Source organism: Pongo abelii, chromosome 14 (assembly GCF_028885655.2).
Source record: "Pongo abelii isolate AG06213 chromosome 14, NHGRI_mPonAbe1-v2.0_pri, whole genome shotgun sequence".
Classification (NCBI taxonomy): domain Eukaryota; kingdom Metazoa; phylum Chordata; class Mammalia; order Primates; family Hominidae; genus Pongo; species Pongo abelii.
This window is the reverse complement of record NC_071999.2, coordinates 23,206,390-23,222,541: the sequence shown is the minus strand read 5'-3', so window position 1 is coordinate 23,222,541 and position 16,152 is coordinate 23,206,390. Positions and strand designations below refer to the sequence as shown.

At 38.9% G+C, this 16,152-nt stretch overlaps 1 protein-coding gene across 16 annotated transcripts in view; it reads left to right on the top strand.

The window, feature by feature from the left end:
- The window catches only part of ZDHHC20 (zinc finger DHHC-type palmitoyltransferase 20), an 85,840-nt gene extending 72,750 nt beyond the window's left edge, over nt 1–13,090 (top strand). For 4 of the 16 annotated variants that reach the window (XM_063714853.1, XM_063714846.1, XM_063714847.1 and 1 more), the window contains 4 exons: nt 2,890–2,979; nt 4,352–4,467; nt 7,172–7,249; nt 8,798–13,090. In XM_063714853.1, coding sequence (XP_063570923.1) covers nt 2,890–2,979; nt 4,352–4,467; nt 7,172–7,209 — 244 coding nt within the window. In that variant the 3' untranslated portion in view covers nt 7,210–7,249; nt 8,798–13,090. Of the gene's footprint in view, nt 1–2,889; nt 2,980–3,955; nt 4,001–4,351; nt 4,468–7,171; nt 7,252–8,797 lie in introns of those variants that run through there. The other 12 variants (XM_063714852.1, XM_063714849.1, XM_063714851.1 and 9 more) reach the window with 6 other exon arrangements.
- The last annotated feature ends 3,062 nt before the right edge of the window (nt 13,091–16,152 follow it).

Sequence of the window (16,152 nt, the reverse complement as noted above, 5' to 3'; positions counted from 1 at the left end):
TTTATAAATTACTATCCTTTCCCCTCCTGTAGCTACTTTTAAGATTTTATCCTTATCATTGGTTTTAAGCGGTTTGATGAGGTTCCTTGGTGTTTATCCTCCCTGGGGTTCATTAGGCTTCTCGGATCTGTAAGTTCATAGTTTTCATCAGATTTGAATAATTTTCATCAATTATGTCTTTATTTTTTTCTGCCTATTCCCCTCTTTCCACCTCCTCCCTGACCAGCTTTTCTGGTACTCTCAGGTATACATATGTTAAATAGCTTGATAGTGACCCACAGGTCATTGCTATTTTGTCCTTCTCTGCCATCTTCTTTTCTCTGTTTGCTTCATTTTGGTTAATTTCTACTGCTAATATCCACAAGTTCACTGATCTCTTCTATAATGTCTAGCCTGCTGGTAAGCTCCTCCAATGAATCTTTCACTTAAGATTTTAAAAATATTTATTTATTTATTTATTTATTTATTTATTTATTTAGAGACAGAGTCTTGCTCTGTCACCCAGGCTGGAGTGCAGTGGTGCAATCTATAGGCTCACTGCAACCTGTGCCTCCTGGGTTCAAGCAATTCTTGTGCCTCAGCCTCCAAAGAAGCTGGGATTACTGGTGCATACCACCACACGTGGCTAAGTTTTGTATTTTTAGTAAAGACAGGGTTTCACCATGTTGGCCAGGCTGGTCTCAAACTCCTGGCCTCAAGCAATCCGCCCACCACGTCCTCCCATGCTATTACAGGCATGAACCACCATGCCTGGCCCAGATGTTGTATTTTTCAGCTCTGGAAGTTCGGTTTGGTTTTTTTTATATCTTACATTTCTCTTTTCATTGTATCTTTCCTTTTAATTCACAGGTACATTTATAATCATTTTAAAGTCTTGTTTGCTAATTTTCACTGAAATTGCTAATTTTCTGATTTTTTTCTATTGACTTTTTTTTCTTAGCTATAGGTCACATCTGTGCTACTTTTCATGTCCAGTAACTTTTGATTGGGTGGTGGACATTTTGAACGCTACTTTGCTGCCTATGTAGATTGGCCTCCCGAAGGGCTAGGATTACAGGCATTACTACTGCACTTGGCCTGAGGCTTGTTTTAAGCTTTATTACGTTGAGTCCAGAGTAGTACGTTCTGTAGTGCTAGTTTAGCGCTCCAATAAATGGAGTTTCTACCAAATCCTGTGTTTAGTGAGATGACCCCAGTCAAGCTGGTCAAATTTGAATGCTTCCCAGTGCTGTGAAAGCTCTGTGAATTATTCATCATTCATTATTCCCAGTTGTTCTTTTCCTGAATTCACAAGTGCAGCTTAGTATTTATCAAAAGACCTCAGGTACACCACAGGGCAGATTTCTGTAGCCATTTCTCTGCATATCTTGCTCTCTCTCAACTCTGTCCCATAGATTTTAAGTCACCTTAGCCCCTCTTTTTTTTTTTTTTTTTTTTTTTGGAGACAGAGTCTCACTCTGTCTCAAAGTGAGACAGACTGAGTGCTCAGGCTGAAGTGCAGTGGTGCGATCTTGGCTCACTGCAACCTCCGCCTCCTGGGTTCAAGCGATTCTCATGCCTCAACCTCTCTAGTAGCTAGGATTACAGGTGCCTGCCACCACACCCAGCTAATTTTTGTGTTTTTAGTAGAGACAGCGTCTCACCATGTTGGCCAGGATGGTCTTGAACTCCTGACCTCAAGTGATCCGCCTGCCTCAGCCTTCCAAAGTGCTGGGATTACAGATGTGAGCCACTGCACCTGGCCCACCACAGCCTCAAAACTCCCACCTCTGTCATCTCAATTCAGTGAAACTACCTTGTTCTGCTTGGTTTCCCACCCCCCGTAGTGCCAAGGTCCCGGCAGAAAGCTGTGACTTACTTGGTTTTGTTTTTCTTTGTTCTGAGACCACAGCTCTCTACTGCCTATTTTGAAAACAGTTATTTCCTACTGTTCAGTTTCTGACTATGTACAGTTTACCAGTTATTCCATATTGGCTAGAAATAAAAGTCCCTATAGTATACAATTTCGATGTGTTTAGATAATATGAAAATAAGGCATAAGTATGCTCTTTTTAGACCGTAAGTTTCTTGAAGGCAGAAATTTTCTTCTGTTTTGTTCACTATTTCCTATATCTGTAGTGCTTAAAATAATACCTAGAACATCATAGGCATTCAGTAAATATTTTTTTAATGAATATTGTTGAATAAATAAATATGTAGAACTTACATCATGAATTTCAGTTTGAGCCTGAATGATTACAATAAGCAGGTCAGTTACCCGAATACTTGAATACCTATGCTTGGGGTGCTATACTAGGCATCATAATCTTAACAGGCACAGAAGACATTGTTTCTAAATGTATGTAAATTATAAAAGAAAAGGGCTTATGTCTGCAATAGAGGTAGTAGTCTGTTCTCACACTGCTGATAAAGACATACCAGAGACTGGGTAATTTATAAAGGAAGGATGTTTAATTGACTCACACATGGCTGAGGAGACCTCACTATCATAGTGGAAGGCAAGGAGAAGCAAAGTCACGTTTTACATGGTGGCAGACAAGAGTATGTGCCAGGGGAACACTCGTTTATAAAACTATCAGATCTCGTGAGATTTATGCATTATCATGAGAACAGCACAGGAAAAACCTGCCTCCATGATTCATTTACCTCCCAGTGGGTCCCTCCGTTGACAGTGGGAATTATGGGAGCTACAATTCAAGATGAGATATGGGTGAAGACACAGCCAAACCATATCAAGGTAATAACCCCTAAATTAGAAATTTTAGGAATTACTTCCTTATATGACAAGTTATGATAATGTATGCCATGTCTCTGAAAAATGGGTGTTAAATTTGACCATTTTGATTTAACATAACATTATTTAAATTATTACTATTTTTCATTATGCAGCTTGGGTGATGGTTGCAGTTTTCCAACTCGCCTTGTGGGGATGGATCCAGAACAAGCTTCTGTTACAAACCAGAATGAATATGCCAGAAGGTATGCTTCTTGTCCTTATGCTTTTCCATATTCATCATAAAGCAAACCGTATACATGTGTTGTGTGTACATCTTATGAGTAAATACAGTAGTGATTTAGTAAGCCAGCATAGTTAGGGAAAGAGAAATTTAAATTTCTTTAACTGAGGGTTAATAAAGGTATATGTGCTAATAACCATAATTTTTTATAATCTAAACCAGAACACTTAAGAGTAGGAAAGAGAATGCTTGTTTATTAATAGTTAAACCAGGATAATCACATAAGGCTGGAAATGTCTGGGCAAGCTGGGAAGCAACTAAGACCTTTCAAGATTTGATAAGATTGGTTTATGTCAGTTATGTTTTTGCAAATAAATTAGTCATTATACTAATCACCATTTTATTTTGATAAACAAATTTTAATATACTATCAAAATAATGAGGATTCAAAAATACAAATTTTTTTTCATTAATTCATCTTAGAGGAAATTTTCCCATAATATTTGCATGGCAAGTAAACTTTCATACATTCAGTAATAGTTCATTTTAAATGAAATTTTAAAGAAGCTAGAGATACTTGTGTCCAAGTAAAACATTCATAATTTATTCACTACAGAAATAAGTTGTAGGAGAAGAGGAATGATAAGTTCTAAGCTAGCATATTAATATTGGAAGAACCATAAGTCTTAGAACGTAGCTTAAAGCCTTAGACCTTTGAGTTCTAACATTTGTTAGGGTTCTGGCCAAGTCACTTAAACTATGAGCCTCAGTTTCCACCTCTATAAAATTAGGATAATGATACTTACCACCAAAGGTTATTTTGAGGGTTGAGATAATGTGTATAAGATGCCTAGCATCATGTCTGGCCCATAATAGAGAACCAACAAATATTAGTTTCCTTTTCCTCTTCCTTTCCTTCCTCCATTCCCTCCCTCCCTGGATCTTTTAGCTAGAAAAATAAGTCTACGCTAAATCACTGAATCATTTTTTCCCCTTAGATCTAAACTGCAGAGGTAGAAAGCAGAAAACTTGGGAAATGACAGGTAATTGTTTTGTACTGGCCACAGATATAGATCCTCACCTGTCCTTGTACTACCTATGGCTCCTGATTAACATATTAAGAACATTTCAGACTGGCCTCTGAAGCTTTTTAAATTTTGACTAATTGTTTTCATTGGCAGTGTTGGAATACAGATTCTTGGGTCTAGAGAGCCATTTAATGGGGGGTTGTGGGCCTATTTTTATTTTGAAGATAGTTTTTTCAGAGTGCTAAGATCTCATGAGTTGCCCTCACATATTTAGGAGAAGGAATATTAATTTGCTGCTTATTAATTTATTAAGTATCCATAGTTGAGCATTAAGCTATTTACTAAGTTGTTTGCTCTTCTTTTCAGTAGTGGCTCAAATCAGCCTTTTCCTATCAAACCACTTAGTGAATCAAAAAACCGCTTGTTGGACAGTGAATCTCAGTGGCTGGAGAATGGAGCTGAAGAAGGCATCGTCAAATCAGGTAATAGTTCTCATTTGAAACACTGCTTTGTCTGGTTCAAATGAAAAGCACCAGATATAATACATGTGGAAAAATCAAAATAATGTAACATTTAAAAAATACTAAAATATGTGAAACTTTTAAATATATGCTGGGCGCGGTGGCTCACGCCTGTAATCCCAACACTTTGGGATGCCAAGGCGGGTGGATCACAAGGTCAGGAGAACGAGACCATCCTGGCTAACACGGTGAAACCCCGTCTGTACTACAAATATAAAAAATTAGCCAGGCGTGGTGGCAGGCGCCTGTAGTCCCAGCTACTTGGAAGGCTGAGGCAGGAGAGTGGCGGGAACCCGGGAGGCGGAGCTTGCAGTGAGCTGAGATCGCGCCACTGCACTCCAGCGTAGGTGACAGAGCCAGACTCTATCTCAAAAAATAATAGTAATAAAAAATAAATAAATAAAATATATATAGGGTGTTTGTGTTTCTTAGTAGCTTCTATGAGGAAGGGTTAGAGCAAGGAGAGTATAGTGGCTCATGTTGTTTTTTTCTATGCAACTGCAGGTTTTTGTTAACCCAGCCACATATTTCTCCACTCAGATATGGAAAGTTCTTTTGGCATTGACTGTTCTGAATAAGCAACGTTATTCTTTTTTTTTTTTTTTTTGAGATGGAATTTTGCTCTGTTACCAGGCTAGAGTGCAGTAGCACGATCACTGCTCACTGCAACCTCCGCCTCCCGGGTTCAAGCGATTCCCCTGCCTCAGCCTCCCGAATAGCTGGGACTACAGGTGGTTGCCACCACGCCCAGCTAATTTTTTGTATTTTAGTAGAGACGGGGTTTCACCATGTTGGCCAGGATGATCTGGATCTCCTGACCTTGTGATCCACCCGCCTCAGCTTCCCAAAGTGCTGGGATTATAGGAATGAGCCACCACGCCTGGCCAGCAGTGTTATTCTTTAGGGTCCCAGCTTTTGCTTAGTTGAAAATAATTCTTGAAAAGCATTACATTCTTTGCTGCCTTAGTTAAAAAAAAGAGCACGCTGGCCAGGCACGGTGGCTCATGCCTATAATCCCAGCACTTTGGGAGGCCGAGGTGGGCGGATCACAAGGTCAAGAGTTAGAGACCAGCCTGGCCAATGTGGTGAAACCCCATCTCTACTAAGAATACAAAAATTAAGGCCGGGTGTGGTGGCTCACGCCTGTAATCCCAGCACTTTGGGAGGCCAAGGCGGGCGGATCACAAGGTCAGGAGATCGAGACCATCCTGGCTAACATGGTGAAACCCCGTCTCTACTAAAAATACAAAAAAATTAGCCGGACGTGGTGGTGGGCGCCTGTAGTCCCAGCTACTCGGGAGGCTGAGGCAGGAGAATGGCGTTGACCCGGGAGGCGGAGCTTGCAGTGAGCCGAGATTGCGCGCCACTACACTCCAGCCTGGGCGACAGAGTGAGACTCTGTCTCAAAAAAAAAAAAAAAAAAGAATACAAAAATTAGCTGGGTGTGGTGGCACGTGCCTGTAATCCCAGCTACTCGGGAGACTGAGGCAGGAGAATTGCTTGAACCTGGGAGGTGGAGGTTACAGTGAGCCGAGATCGTACCACCGCACTCCAGCCTGGGTGACAGAGTGAGACTCCATCTCAGGGAAGAAAGAAAAAAAAGAGCACACTGAAGATATTTTAATCTTTTCTAGGTGACTCTTAATCATTTATGAATTGAGGATTCAGGTATAGAATAGTCAGTAAAATTGAAGTGGGAATTTTCATCAAACCTGGGTTTAAAATATTGTCTGGCTACTTAACTAGCATTACAGCCTAAAACACATCTGTTTTTTAATGATAATAGTAATAACACTGATTATCTCCTTGCACTATAGAAAAGTGGTTTTGGGTCAGGCACAGTGGCTCACACCTGTAATCCCAGCACTTCGGGAAGCTGAGGCAGGAGGATCACTTGAGCTCAGGAGTTTGAGACCAGCCTGGGCCACATAGCCTATCTCTACCAAAAACTTTGGGAAAAAAATTTTCTAGGCCTGATGGCATGTGTCTGTAGTCCCAGCTACTCAGGAGGCTGAGGTGAGAGGATTGCTTGAGCCTGGGAGATTGAAGCTACAGTGAGCTATGATCATGCCAGTGCACTTCAGCCTGGATGACAGAGCAAGACCCTGTCTCAAAAGGAAAAAGAAAAAGGATTCTGGACATTTAGCTCCATTTGTACTAACTGTAGCAAATACCCTAAATACCCTTAAAGACCTACTGTTAGAATTTCTGAGGTTTTTTTGTTGTTGTCTTAACTTTTAGCAGCATTTAAAACATTCTCTTAAATTAGTATCTTTAGGATCTTCATTAGGATCATTACACCTTTTGTGTAAGGTCAAGGAAAAATTTGGAAGTTTAAGGCCAGCCTAGGCAATACTATTGAGGCCCATCTCTAAAAAATAAAGATCTAGGGAAAAGTTCATTTTGTGAACTTCTTAATTATTGCTGTTTAACATCTTTAAAGCCAATAGGTATTTCCACGAGATAAACATAAAATCAGACTTTTGACTGCTAATGTTAGCTCTTTACTTACAGAATCTAGGTTCTATAAGAAGACAAATGGTTGACACCATAAGCCTATTTTGTATTTACATGATAGTCATTTTTGCTGTCATTTTACCATTTAGCCAGAAACTTAATACTTCTTTTTTTTTTTGTCATGTCGTATATAATTATGTGCTTACAGGGACAAATAACCATGTAACAGTGGCAATAGAAAATTGAGTACCACTTGTTCATAACTAACCATTTGAATAAGAGCAAGGTAAGACAGTATAAAGGTAATCCTTGAATAAATGCAGCTTATTTGCATATTTCATAATCTTTAAACAATTTGCAGTTCTATTTTTTTAGTCTTTTTAATTATATCAGCAAAATTAGACAGTACAGGAAAGACTAGAATGTAACATCTGCCCACATCTCATTTTCCTTATTCCTTATAGCACAGTCTTAGTAATTATTTGTTGGTAAATTAATGCAGAAACTAATAAAAATAGTTTAGGACTAGTATGTGGACCACGGGCCTTTTCAGTAAGCAGCACCTTATTAATTAAAGAAAAAACGGTGGCCAGGCAAGGTGGCCCACACCTCTAATTCCAGCACTTCGAGAGGTCAAGGTGGGAGGATCACTTAAGCCCAGGAGTGAGAGAGCAGCCTGGTCAGATACTTAAATTAGTATAGTGAGACCTCATCTTGACAAAAAATAAAAAATTAGCCAGGTTTGTGTTGATGCACACCTGTATAGTCCCAGTTACCTGGGAGGCTGAAGTGGAAGGATCACTTGAGCCCGGGAGGTCGAGGCTGCAGTGAGCCAAGATAGCACCACTGCACTCCAGCCTGGGTAACAGAGCAAGGCCCTGTCTCAAAAAAAGAAAAAAGAAAAAAAGGTGACTTTTGTCCACTATTGAGGAAATTCGACCCAGAGAAAATTGACCAAAATTAAAGGCTCTAAAAAAGAAATAAGAGGTTTATTTATGTTATATGGTTTTTGTAAAAGACACAGCAAGAGAAAATTGCTAAGTAGTAAATTACCACAAACATGGAGCTTATCACATTTGTCATCCTGTTCCTGTAAAACAGGAGTTTGTTTTTCTAAAAGTATCTTATCTGGAGTGTCAGCTAGAGGAGCATCTGTGTCCTCACTTGTGGGCTTGTCCTCAGCAGTTAGGTCCTTGCAGAGGACCTTGAGCCTGCGTGCAGGGCTGCAGCCAGAGCCTAAGACCCAGGACAGAGTCAGATCACAGGCACTAGGGGTGGAGGTCATGTCAGGCAGAGTGGGCTGCAGTCAGAAGAGGAGCTATATGTCCCGCCTACGGTGATTGTAAGCCAGGTCCATGCCACCAAGAGCTGGAGCTGTGGAGTAGTACTTGGTCCCCAGACAAGCCCTTAGTCCGAGGTCTACATTTCTTCTTAGTGTGGGTGGAATAATTGCTGATGCTTGTGGTTGTTGAGAATCCTCAGCTGCAGTTCCTTTAACAGTTGCTGTGGGAAGTTTTCTACATCTTGCACCAATCTTAGGACAGGTGTCAGTGGACCAGATGTCTTCTCAAATGATGTCCAAGTTAGCAGTCTGGGAGTACTGTAGGATTCTTCCTTTTAAAATACTCTTTTGATTGCTTCTGGGGAAGACAGTAATACCCGCTCATTTACTGCTACAAAAATCTTTATTATTATAATATTAGTAGTGTTAAGGAACTCATTTTCCATCTTGTTATATTAGTAGCTTTGTACCTTAGCTCACAGAACCATTTAGTAAATATTTTCAGAAATAAAAAATCAAGTTTTAACCAATGATTTGTTTCTTTTTTTGTAGGTGTATGAAAACATTATAGACTGATATTTTCAATTTTCATTTGCAAGAAAATGATCAAAGGAATGAAATAATTGAAGTATAACAGAAGTTATATTTTTTAAAACAGAAAGCCTTTGTACAGTTTCTGGGATTCACAGAAGCACGACTCCAGAGCAGAACGATGCCTTAATCTTAAGTGTCCATTTGTGCAGCATTGACTTAGAGCTACGAAAGTGACTTAATGTTATTCTGGAAATAATACTTACCTGTTATGAGATGCTATTATATGAGCTGTCATCACATTTTAACATGCATATGTATTTTTTGATACCTGAATTATATTATTAGAATAAGTATCCATATACATTTTCACTCCAAAAACACAAGCTTAAAAACTTGAAAGTAAAGTACATCTAGGGCAAATGGTGGCTGAAAGTGAATAATATTCAAATTACTGTTGCTTGTACTGTATAAGGAAAACTGCTTTTTTAAATTGAGTATTTGCTAATTTATAATTACTATTTTATACTTTTCAACATTTTTAATAACTTTTTTTATTGTTGGCTATAACAGAAGGATTCAGATACCTAAATATCATTTAGAACATAGAACACATTGGTCTAATTCATTGAAAGCTTAGTTATAAGCATTAATACAACCATGTAGTAGAGCAAGTGCCCAAGGCTTAAAGGGAACTTGGCAGTATAAGAAATATTTTGGGTTCTCTCTGCTATTTTATAACTTTTTTTGTTGATCTTTCAGGGGTATGTACATGGGCAGAGAAACACAAAGGTACATGTGCTGGAGAAATACTGGACACAGTAGGAAGAAGTATAGGTGTCCAGAAGAAAAGCTAAGAGGAATATTGTAATTTGTTAAAAAAAATAGTTTTGAGTTTTAACAGCAGTTAGCATAAAGCATGCTGTTGACTTGACTTTCAAATTTCAGTGTAGGTAATGACTAAAAATTACTTTGAAACTTTTTACAGTGATACTGTAACAGCTTAAACAGTGATTTAAAATGCAATTCAAACTAGGCAAAAAAAACTTTAGAATAAGTTTTCCTCCTGGCTGTCAGTTGGAAATTCTAACCTGAGTGGTCATTTTACATTCCCAGTCTCTGAGAAGTGGATTCTACTCTTAGATGCACACTCTTAAGTCTGACTTCCTAACAGCAACCCCTTTATGACTAGACACATTTCTCCCTTTTCCTTTTAAAATCTAAGCGACAGGAGTTGTTGCATTAACTCCAAAGAAAAGTACAGGATAAACAATGTAGATACTCCTCATTTACACCTTTTAGTCAGACACACACACACACACACACACACACACACACACACACACACACACACACACACACACACACACACACACACACACACACACACACACACACACACACACACACACACACACACACACACACACACACACACACCCCCGCCCCATAATAATTGCTTCCAGTGAGTGGGTGGAGACGAATCTCAGCAGCACACACACACACACACACACACACACACACACACACCCGCCCCATAATAATTGATTGCTTCCAGTGCGTGGGTGGAGACGAATCTCAGCAGCATCTGTGAGTACTACAGGTTGGAGTTTCCTGTCTGTAAAATGGGACTGCAGGGGAGGGGTGTTGTGAATGAGTTGGACTGGATGACTTCTAACATTCTGCGATGCCTAATTTTGCAAAATCACTTTTCATTCACCCAATAAATTTTTTTCTTCTTTTTTCCAGAGTCTTGCTCTGTCTCCCAGGCAGGAGTGCAGTGGCGGGATCTTGGCTCACTGCAACCTCTGCCTCCCAGGTTCAATAGAGTCTACTGCCTCAGCCTCCCAAGTAGCTGGGATTACAGGCTCATGCCACCATGTCCGGCTAATTTTTACATTTTTAGAAGAGATGAGGTTTCACCATGTTGACCAGGCTGATCATGAACTCCTGACCTCAAATAATCCACCCCCTCCCAAAGTGCTGGGATTACAGGCGTGAGCCACCACGCCCCGCCCCAATAAGTTTTTTGGAGTACCTTCTGTATGCTAAATAATACACTAGGAATAGCTCTATCATTTCCTAGTACAGCATAAATTTTATGGTTGCTACTGTAGGTTTATAATTTGTTGTTTATAATTTGGTCTAATTTCCATCAGCCATACTAATATTAGATTTTAAAAGGAGGCAAATTTTTTTCTTTTTGAACCAAAGGAATGAGTTAGCTTTGAAAACATAATTTGAGATATTATAGTATGGATTCTTCTACCTTTGTTTCGACTCCTTAATAATGTTGATTCTAGCAAACTAGAATGAGATTTAAGAGATAACAATTACTACTGGGCGTGGTGGCTCATGCCTGTAATCCCAGCACTTTGGGAGGCCGAGGCTGGCGGATCACCTGAGGTCAGGGGTTCGAGATTAGCCTGGTCAAAATGGCAAAACCCTGTCTCCACTAAAAATACAAAAAAAAAAACCACAAAACTGTCCAGGCATGGTGGCACACGCCTGTAGTCCCAGCTCCTCGGGAGGTGGAGGCAGGAGAATCACTTGAACCCAGGAGGCGGAGGTCGCAGTGAGCCGAGATCATGCCTCTGCACTCCAGCCTGGGCGACAAGAGTGAGACTCCATCTCAAAAATATATGTATATCAATTACCAACTAAAAACGTAACTTCAGTTTGGCAGTTTGCATATTATTATAAGGAGATAAATGTTAAAACATACTTGACTACTTTCAGAAATGTTCTCCTGGTACTTTTTGCATTTCTACATTCAGATAAAAAGATTTGCATGTACCTGGCTAACGCCAAGGAAACTTCATTTTTTTCTTCACTATTATGCACTTTCATGGTATAGTCTTTCTCAGTTCTTTTAATTTTTGTTATTTAACATCTTTAATAGCACAGCAAACATCTTTTCAGAAATTTTCAGTTAAAGCCTTTGAATTACTTATCTTTGATTTAATTTACAGCCAGCATTTTGCCACGTTCTAAATAATATTTAGCTGAACTGATTCATATGTATTAATGACCATTCTAGCAAAGGCCTGCAAGTGGTGTGGGAATCAGGGAAAGGCTGCCTCTTTGGTATCTCAACTGGTATTGATTATTGCTATCAACTATTTGGGGAGAAAAAATCAAAATGAAGCCCTGTCAAATTTTAGAAGTACTATCTTTGGTCCTTCAAACACTTGACATTTGTGATGACACCTTAAGAAAAATAAAGTTGAAATTCAGGTCTTGCCATTGCCATTACAAACAAATTAGGAGACCTGGTGTACCTGGGAACAAATTTACTTGAATATTCAGTACCTGAAACTATGCCAAACCAAAGAGCAGCTGCAGTACATTAGTTATTTTAAATGAACAAGTTTACAAAGTTTATTTTCATCTATACGTAAGGATGATTTTTTTAAAACTTTTTACATATTAGTGGTTATGATTCAATGTATCATGAGTGAATTTAACTGTAAGGTGGTTTAAATCAAATATGCAATGTTTACTTGAATTGTATTTCTATTAGCAGATTTTGACTATGTTTACAGGACTGTTTAAATTAAGGATTATCAGGCATGTGAGATCTCCTTTCAGTTATCTTTAAAGTAGATGTATATTAAGGGCTTAGATTTAGGATCTGCATATTCTGGGCATTGAATAGGCAGTAATTTACAAATACGTTTTGCTTACCTTTTGTTCTAGGGACTAGCACTGCTATCAATGGAAAGTATTTTTAACTAATCTGTTATTAAGAAAGTCATATTTTTGCATTTCAGCCAAAATAAAGACCGTATCTAATAAATTGTTAGAAACAGATAATACATGTCTGAAATCCATATGTTTCATATGATCTAAACTGTATTTTCCAATTTAAATTAAAAATGTAATATAGATTCAGAAAGGTTCATATTTTTCTAATGACTACATTCTATGTTATTTTGTTAGGTTGCATAAAGAAGCAAGGAGTTGTACTTGTATTAAAAGATGAAGAAAGCTATTAGGTATATTTGTACATGACTGCAAATGAGTCTATGCCCGTTTAAAAGAAAAGATGGACACTATTTTAAAGTGAGCTTTAATATGCTTTTATATAAACAAATTTGAAGTACAGTTTAGTTTGGTGGTGTTTACCTAACAAGTACCATAAGCCTTGTATTTGTTCTTATTTGTATAATTCTAGCCTGTGACTTAATGTTGACGCTTTGCTTTGTCTTTTGGCTGGCCTAACCTACATTGACATGTACACAGAACATTTTAAAACTTTTTTTTCAAAAGTCATAATGAATTACTTTATTAATAAACAAATAAAGTCTTGTATTTGAAGTGTTTTCTTTGTTATAAAGTGGTATTTACCAAATGAGAGAATAAATATTATTTTTATCAACTTGAAAATCTGGTAAAATAGTGCTTAGTTAGAGAAAGAGATTGGCTAATAGTTTGGGGAAACCACGTTTAAGATAGGTATTATTTTAGTGCAACAAAATTGTTTATTTAGGTTTATTCAAAACCTAAAGAGTTTAACTTAGCTTTTTACTGAACATAATTTAATTTCAGAAGTCATTTAGGATCTTGAGAACCTTCAGATCACTGTAAGTTGTTGAATTGTGATTGTTAAAATGCTGAATAATTAATAGATTTTATTATGTAGAATTATTTTATGGCATCTGTGTTCCACTGCCCTTCCAAAGAGGCCAAGTTTGTTATTAAAGCCATTTAAAGATTTCCTGTAGCTACATTTATAAAAATTGAAGTATCTCCATGAGAAGGGAAAGATCTTGAAGACAGGTAAAAATATCAAATTGCAGACCGGGCACGGTGGCTCATGCCTGTAATTCCAGCACTTTGGGAGGCCGAGGTGGGTGGATCACTTGACGTCAGGAGTTCGAGACCAGCCTGGCCAACATGGTGAAACCCTGTCTCTACTAAAAATATAAAAGTTAGCCGGGTGTGGTGGTGCATGCCTGTAATCCCAGCTACTTGGGAGGCTGAGGCAGGAGAATCACTTGAACCCAGAAGGCAGAGGTTGCAGTGACCCGAGATCGTGCCACTGTACTCCGGCCTGGGTGACAGAGCAAGACTCCGTCTCCAAAAAAAAAAAAAAAAAAAAAAAGTCAAATTGCTGAAATCTGCAATCTGCATATAATATAATCCCACTTAAGAGTTTTACAGTGTCCATGCTGTGTACCTGTGTGTTCAAACTCAGCCTATTAATTGAGTGCCTACTCCAGGGGATGGGTGAGTAGTGGAAATAGAGCCACAGGCATCCTGCCTTTGCAGGCAGTGGCCCTGTGTGGGGTACACGCATACAGGTACAACACCCCTCTGGGTGTTAATTGGTAGAGGGAGTGAGAAATGATGGCTTATGGTTTGTCTCATTCAGCCACCGAAGTGACAACCCTCTATTTAGAAGATTTACCAACTATGATCCTGTGCGTATAACATGGACCAGCTGCTTTAAGTTTTTACCGCAACCTTCTAAAATAAATTTGAATTATTTGTAACATGTAGCCTCTCTAGATGTGGAGAGGTTGTCAACAATGCTAAAAGTAAAATGAGAAAAACTTGTTTTCCAACCCTTTTGTTAAGATTCACTGGAAAGGAACATTGCCTTCTGGAAATCACTTATGGGAATGCAATTTTTACAGCATTTCTTGGACTCATGTCCTCATTCGTTTCATGGGTTGAAGGAAGGGCAGAAGACAGTGAAGGAGGGGAAAGGTTCCGGCCAATGCATTTAGAAGCACTGATCCACAGGCGTGCTATTACTCAGCACTCCTGTGGATACAATGATAAACTTCACTCAGCACTCCTGTGGATACAATGTTAAACTTAGGTCCTTCATTCAAATGCCTGTATCTAGCTTTTCTACATGTTTAGATGTGCTCACCACATATTAAAAATAGATGTGAAGTAGTGTGAATATTTTCAATACAGTCATCTCTTGGTATCCATGGGGATACAGAGGTCTGCTTGAGCATCCTCGGATTTTGATACCCATGGGGATTGGTCTAGGACCTCCCGCAGATACCAAAATCCACAGATGCTCAAGTCCCTGATATAAAATGGCCTAGTATCAGGCACAGTGGCTCACGCCTGTAACCCCAACACTTTTAGAGGCCGAGACAGGTGAATCACTTGAGCTGAGGAGTTCAAGATCACCCTGGGCAACGTGGTGAAACCCTGCCTCTACAAAACAAAAAACAAAATTAGCCAGGCATGGTGGTGGACGCCTGTAGTCCCAACCATTCGGAAGGCTGAGATGAGAGGATGAATTGAACCCCGGAGGCTGAAGCTGCAGTGAGCAGTGATGGAGTCATTGCACTCCAGCCTGGGTAACAGAGCAAGATCCTGTAAATAAATAAAATGGCCTAGTATTTGCATGTAACCTATGCATATCCTCCCATATACTTTAAATCACCTCTAGATTACTTATAATACCTAATATAGTGTAAATGCTATTAATATATATAGGAGTTATATTTTTATTATTATTATTATTATTTTTTTTTTGAGACGGAGTTTTGCTCTTGTTGCCCAGGCTGGAGTGCAATGGCATAATCTTGGCTCACTGTAACTAACCTCTGCCTCCCAGGTTCAAGCAATTCTGCCTCAGCTTCCCAAGTAGCTGGGATTACAAACATCCCACTATACCTGGCTGATTTTGGTTTGTTTTCTTTTTTTTTTTTTTTTTCAGTAAAGACAGCGTTTCTCCATGTTGGTCAGGCTGGTCTCGAACTCCCAACCTCAGGTGATCCGCCCGCCTCAGCCTCCCAAAGTGCTGGGATTACAGGCATGAGCCACCACACCCGACTTTTTATTTGTATTTTTTATTGCATTGTTATTTGGGTGGAGAGTTCCCTGAATATTTTTGAGCCATGGTTGGCTGAATCTGCAGATGCAGAACCCGTGGATATGGAGCATTGCTTTAGAAAGATTGTCTCCCTAATAGAAAGTGCTAAACCATCTACAGCCGTACCGCTCTAAACATGCCTGATGTCATCTGATCTTGGAAACTAAGTAGGGTCGTGCCTGGTTAGTACTTGGATGGGAGAATGTTAAACCACTGAAAATTACATTAATCTATGCTCTTCTCTGAGTAGTTGGAGGATAGGGAGAAGGGAATTATGCACGTTTATTTAATGTTGAAGTATATATTCTAATTTCATATGACACATTTAATGTTGCTGTATACATAGAGTATATAAAAGTATGTGTTCTAATTTCATGACAAATATCGAGTTAGCAAATATATTTTAGAATACTGTTGGTTAAATTCAAAAGAAAGTCTTTTTTTTTTTTATTTGAGACAGAGTTTTGGTCTTGTCACCTAGGCTGTAGTGCAGTGGCGTGATCTCAGCTCATAGCAACCTCTGCATCCC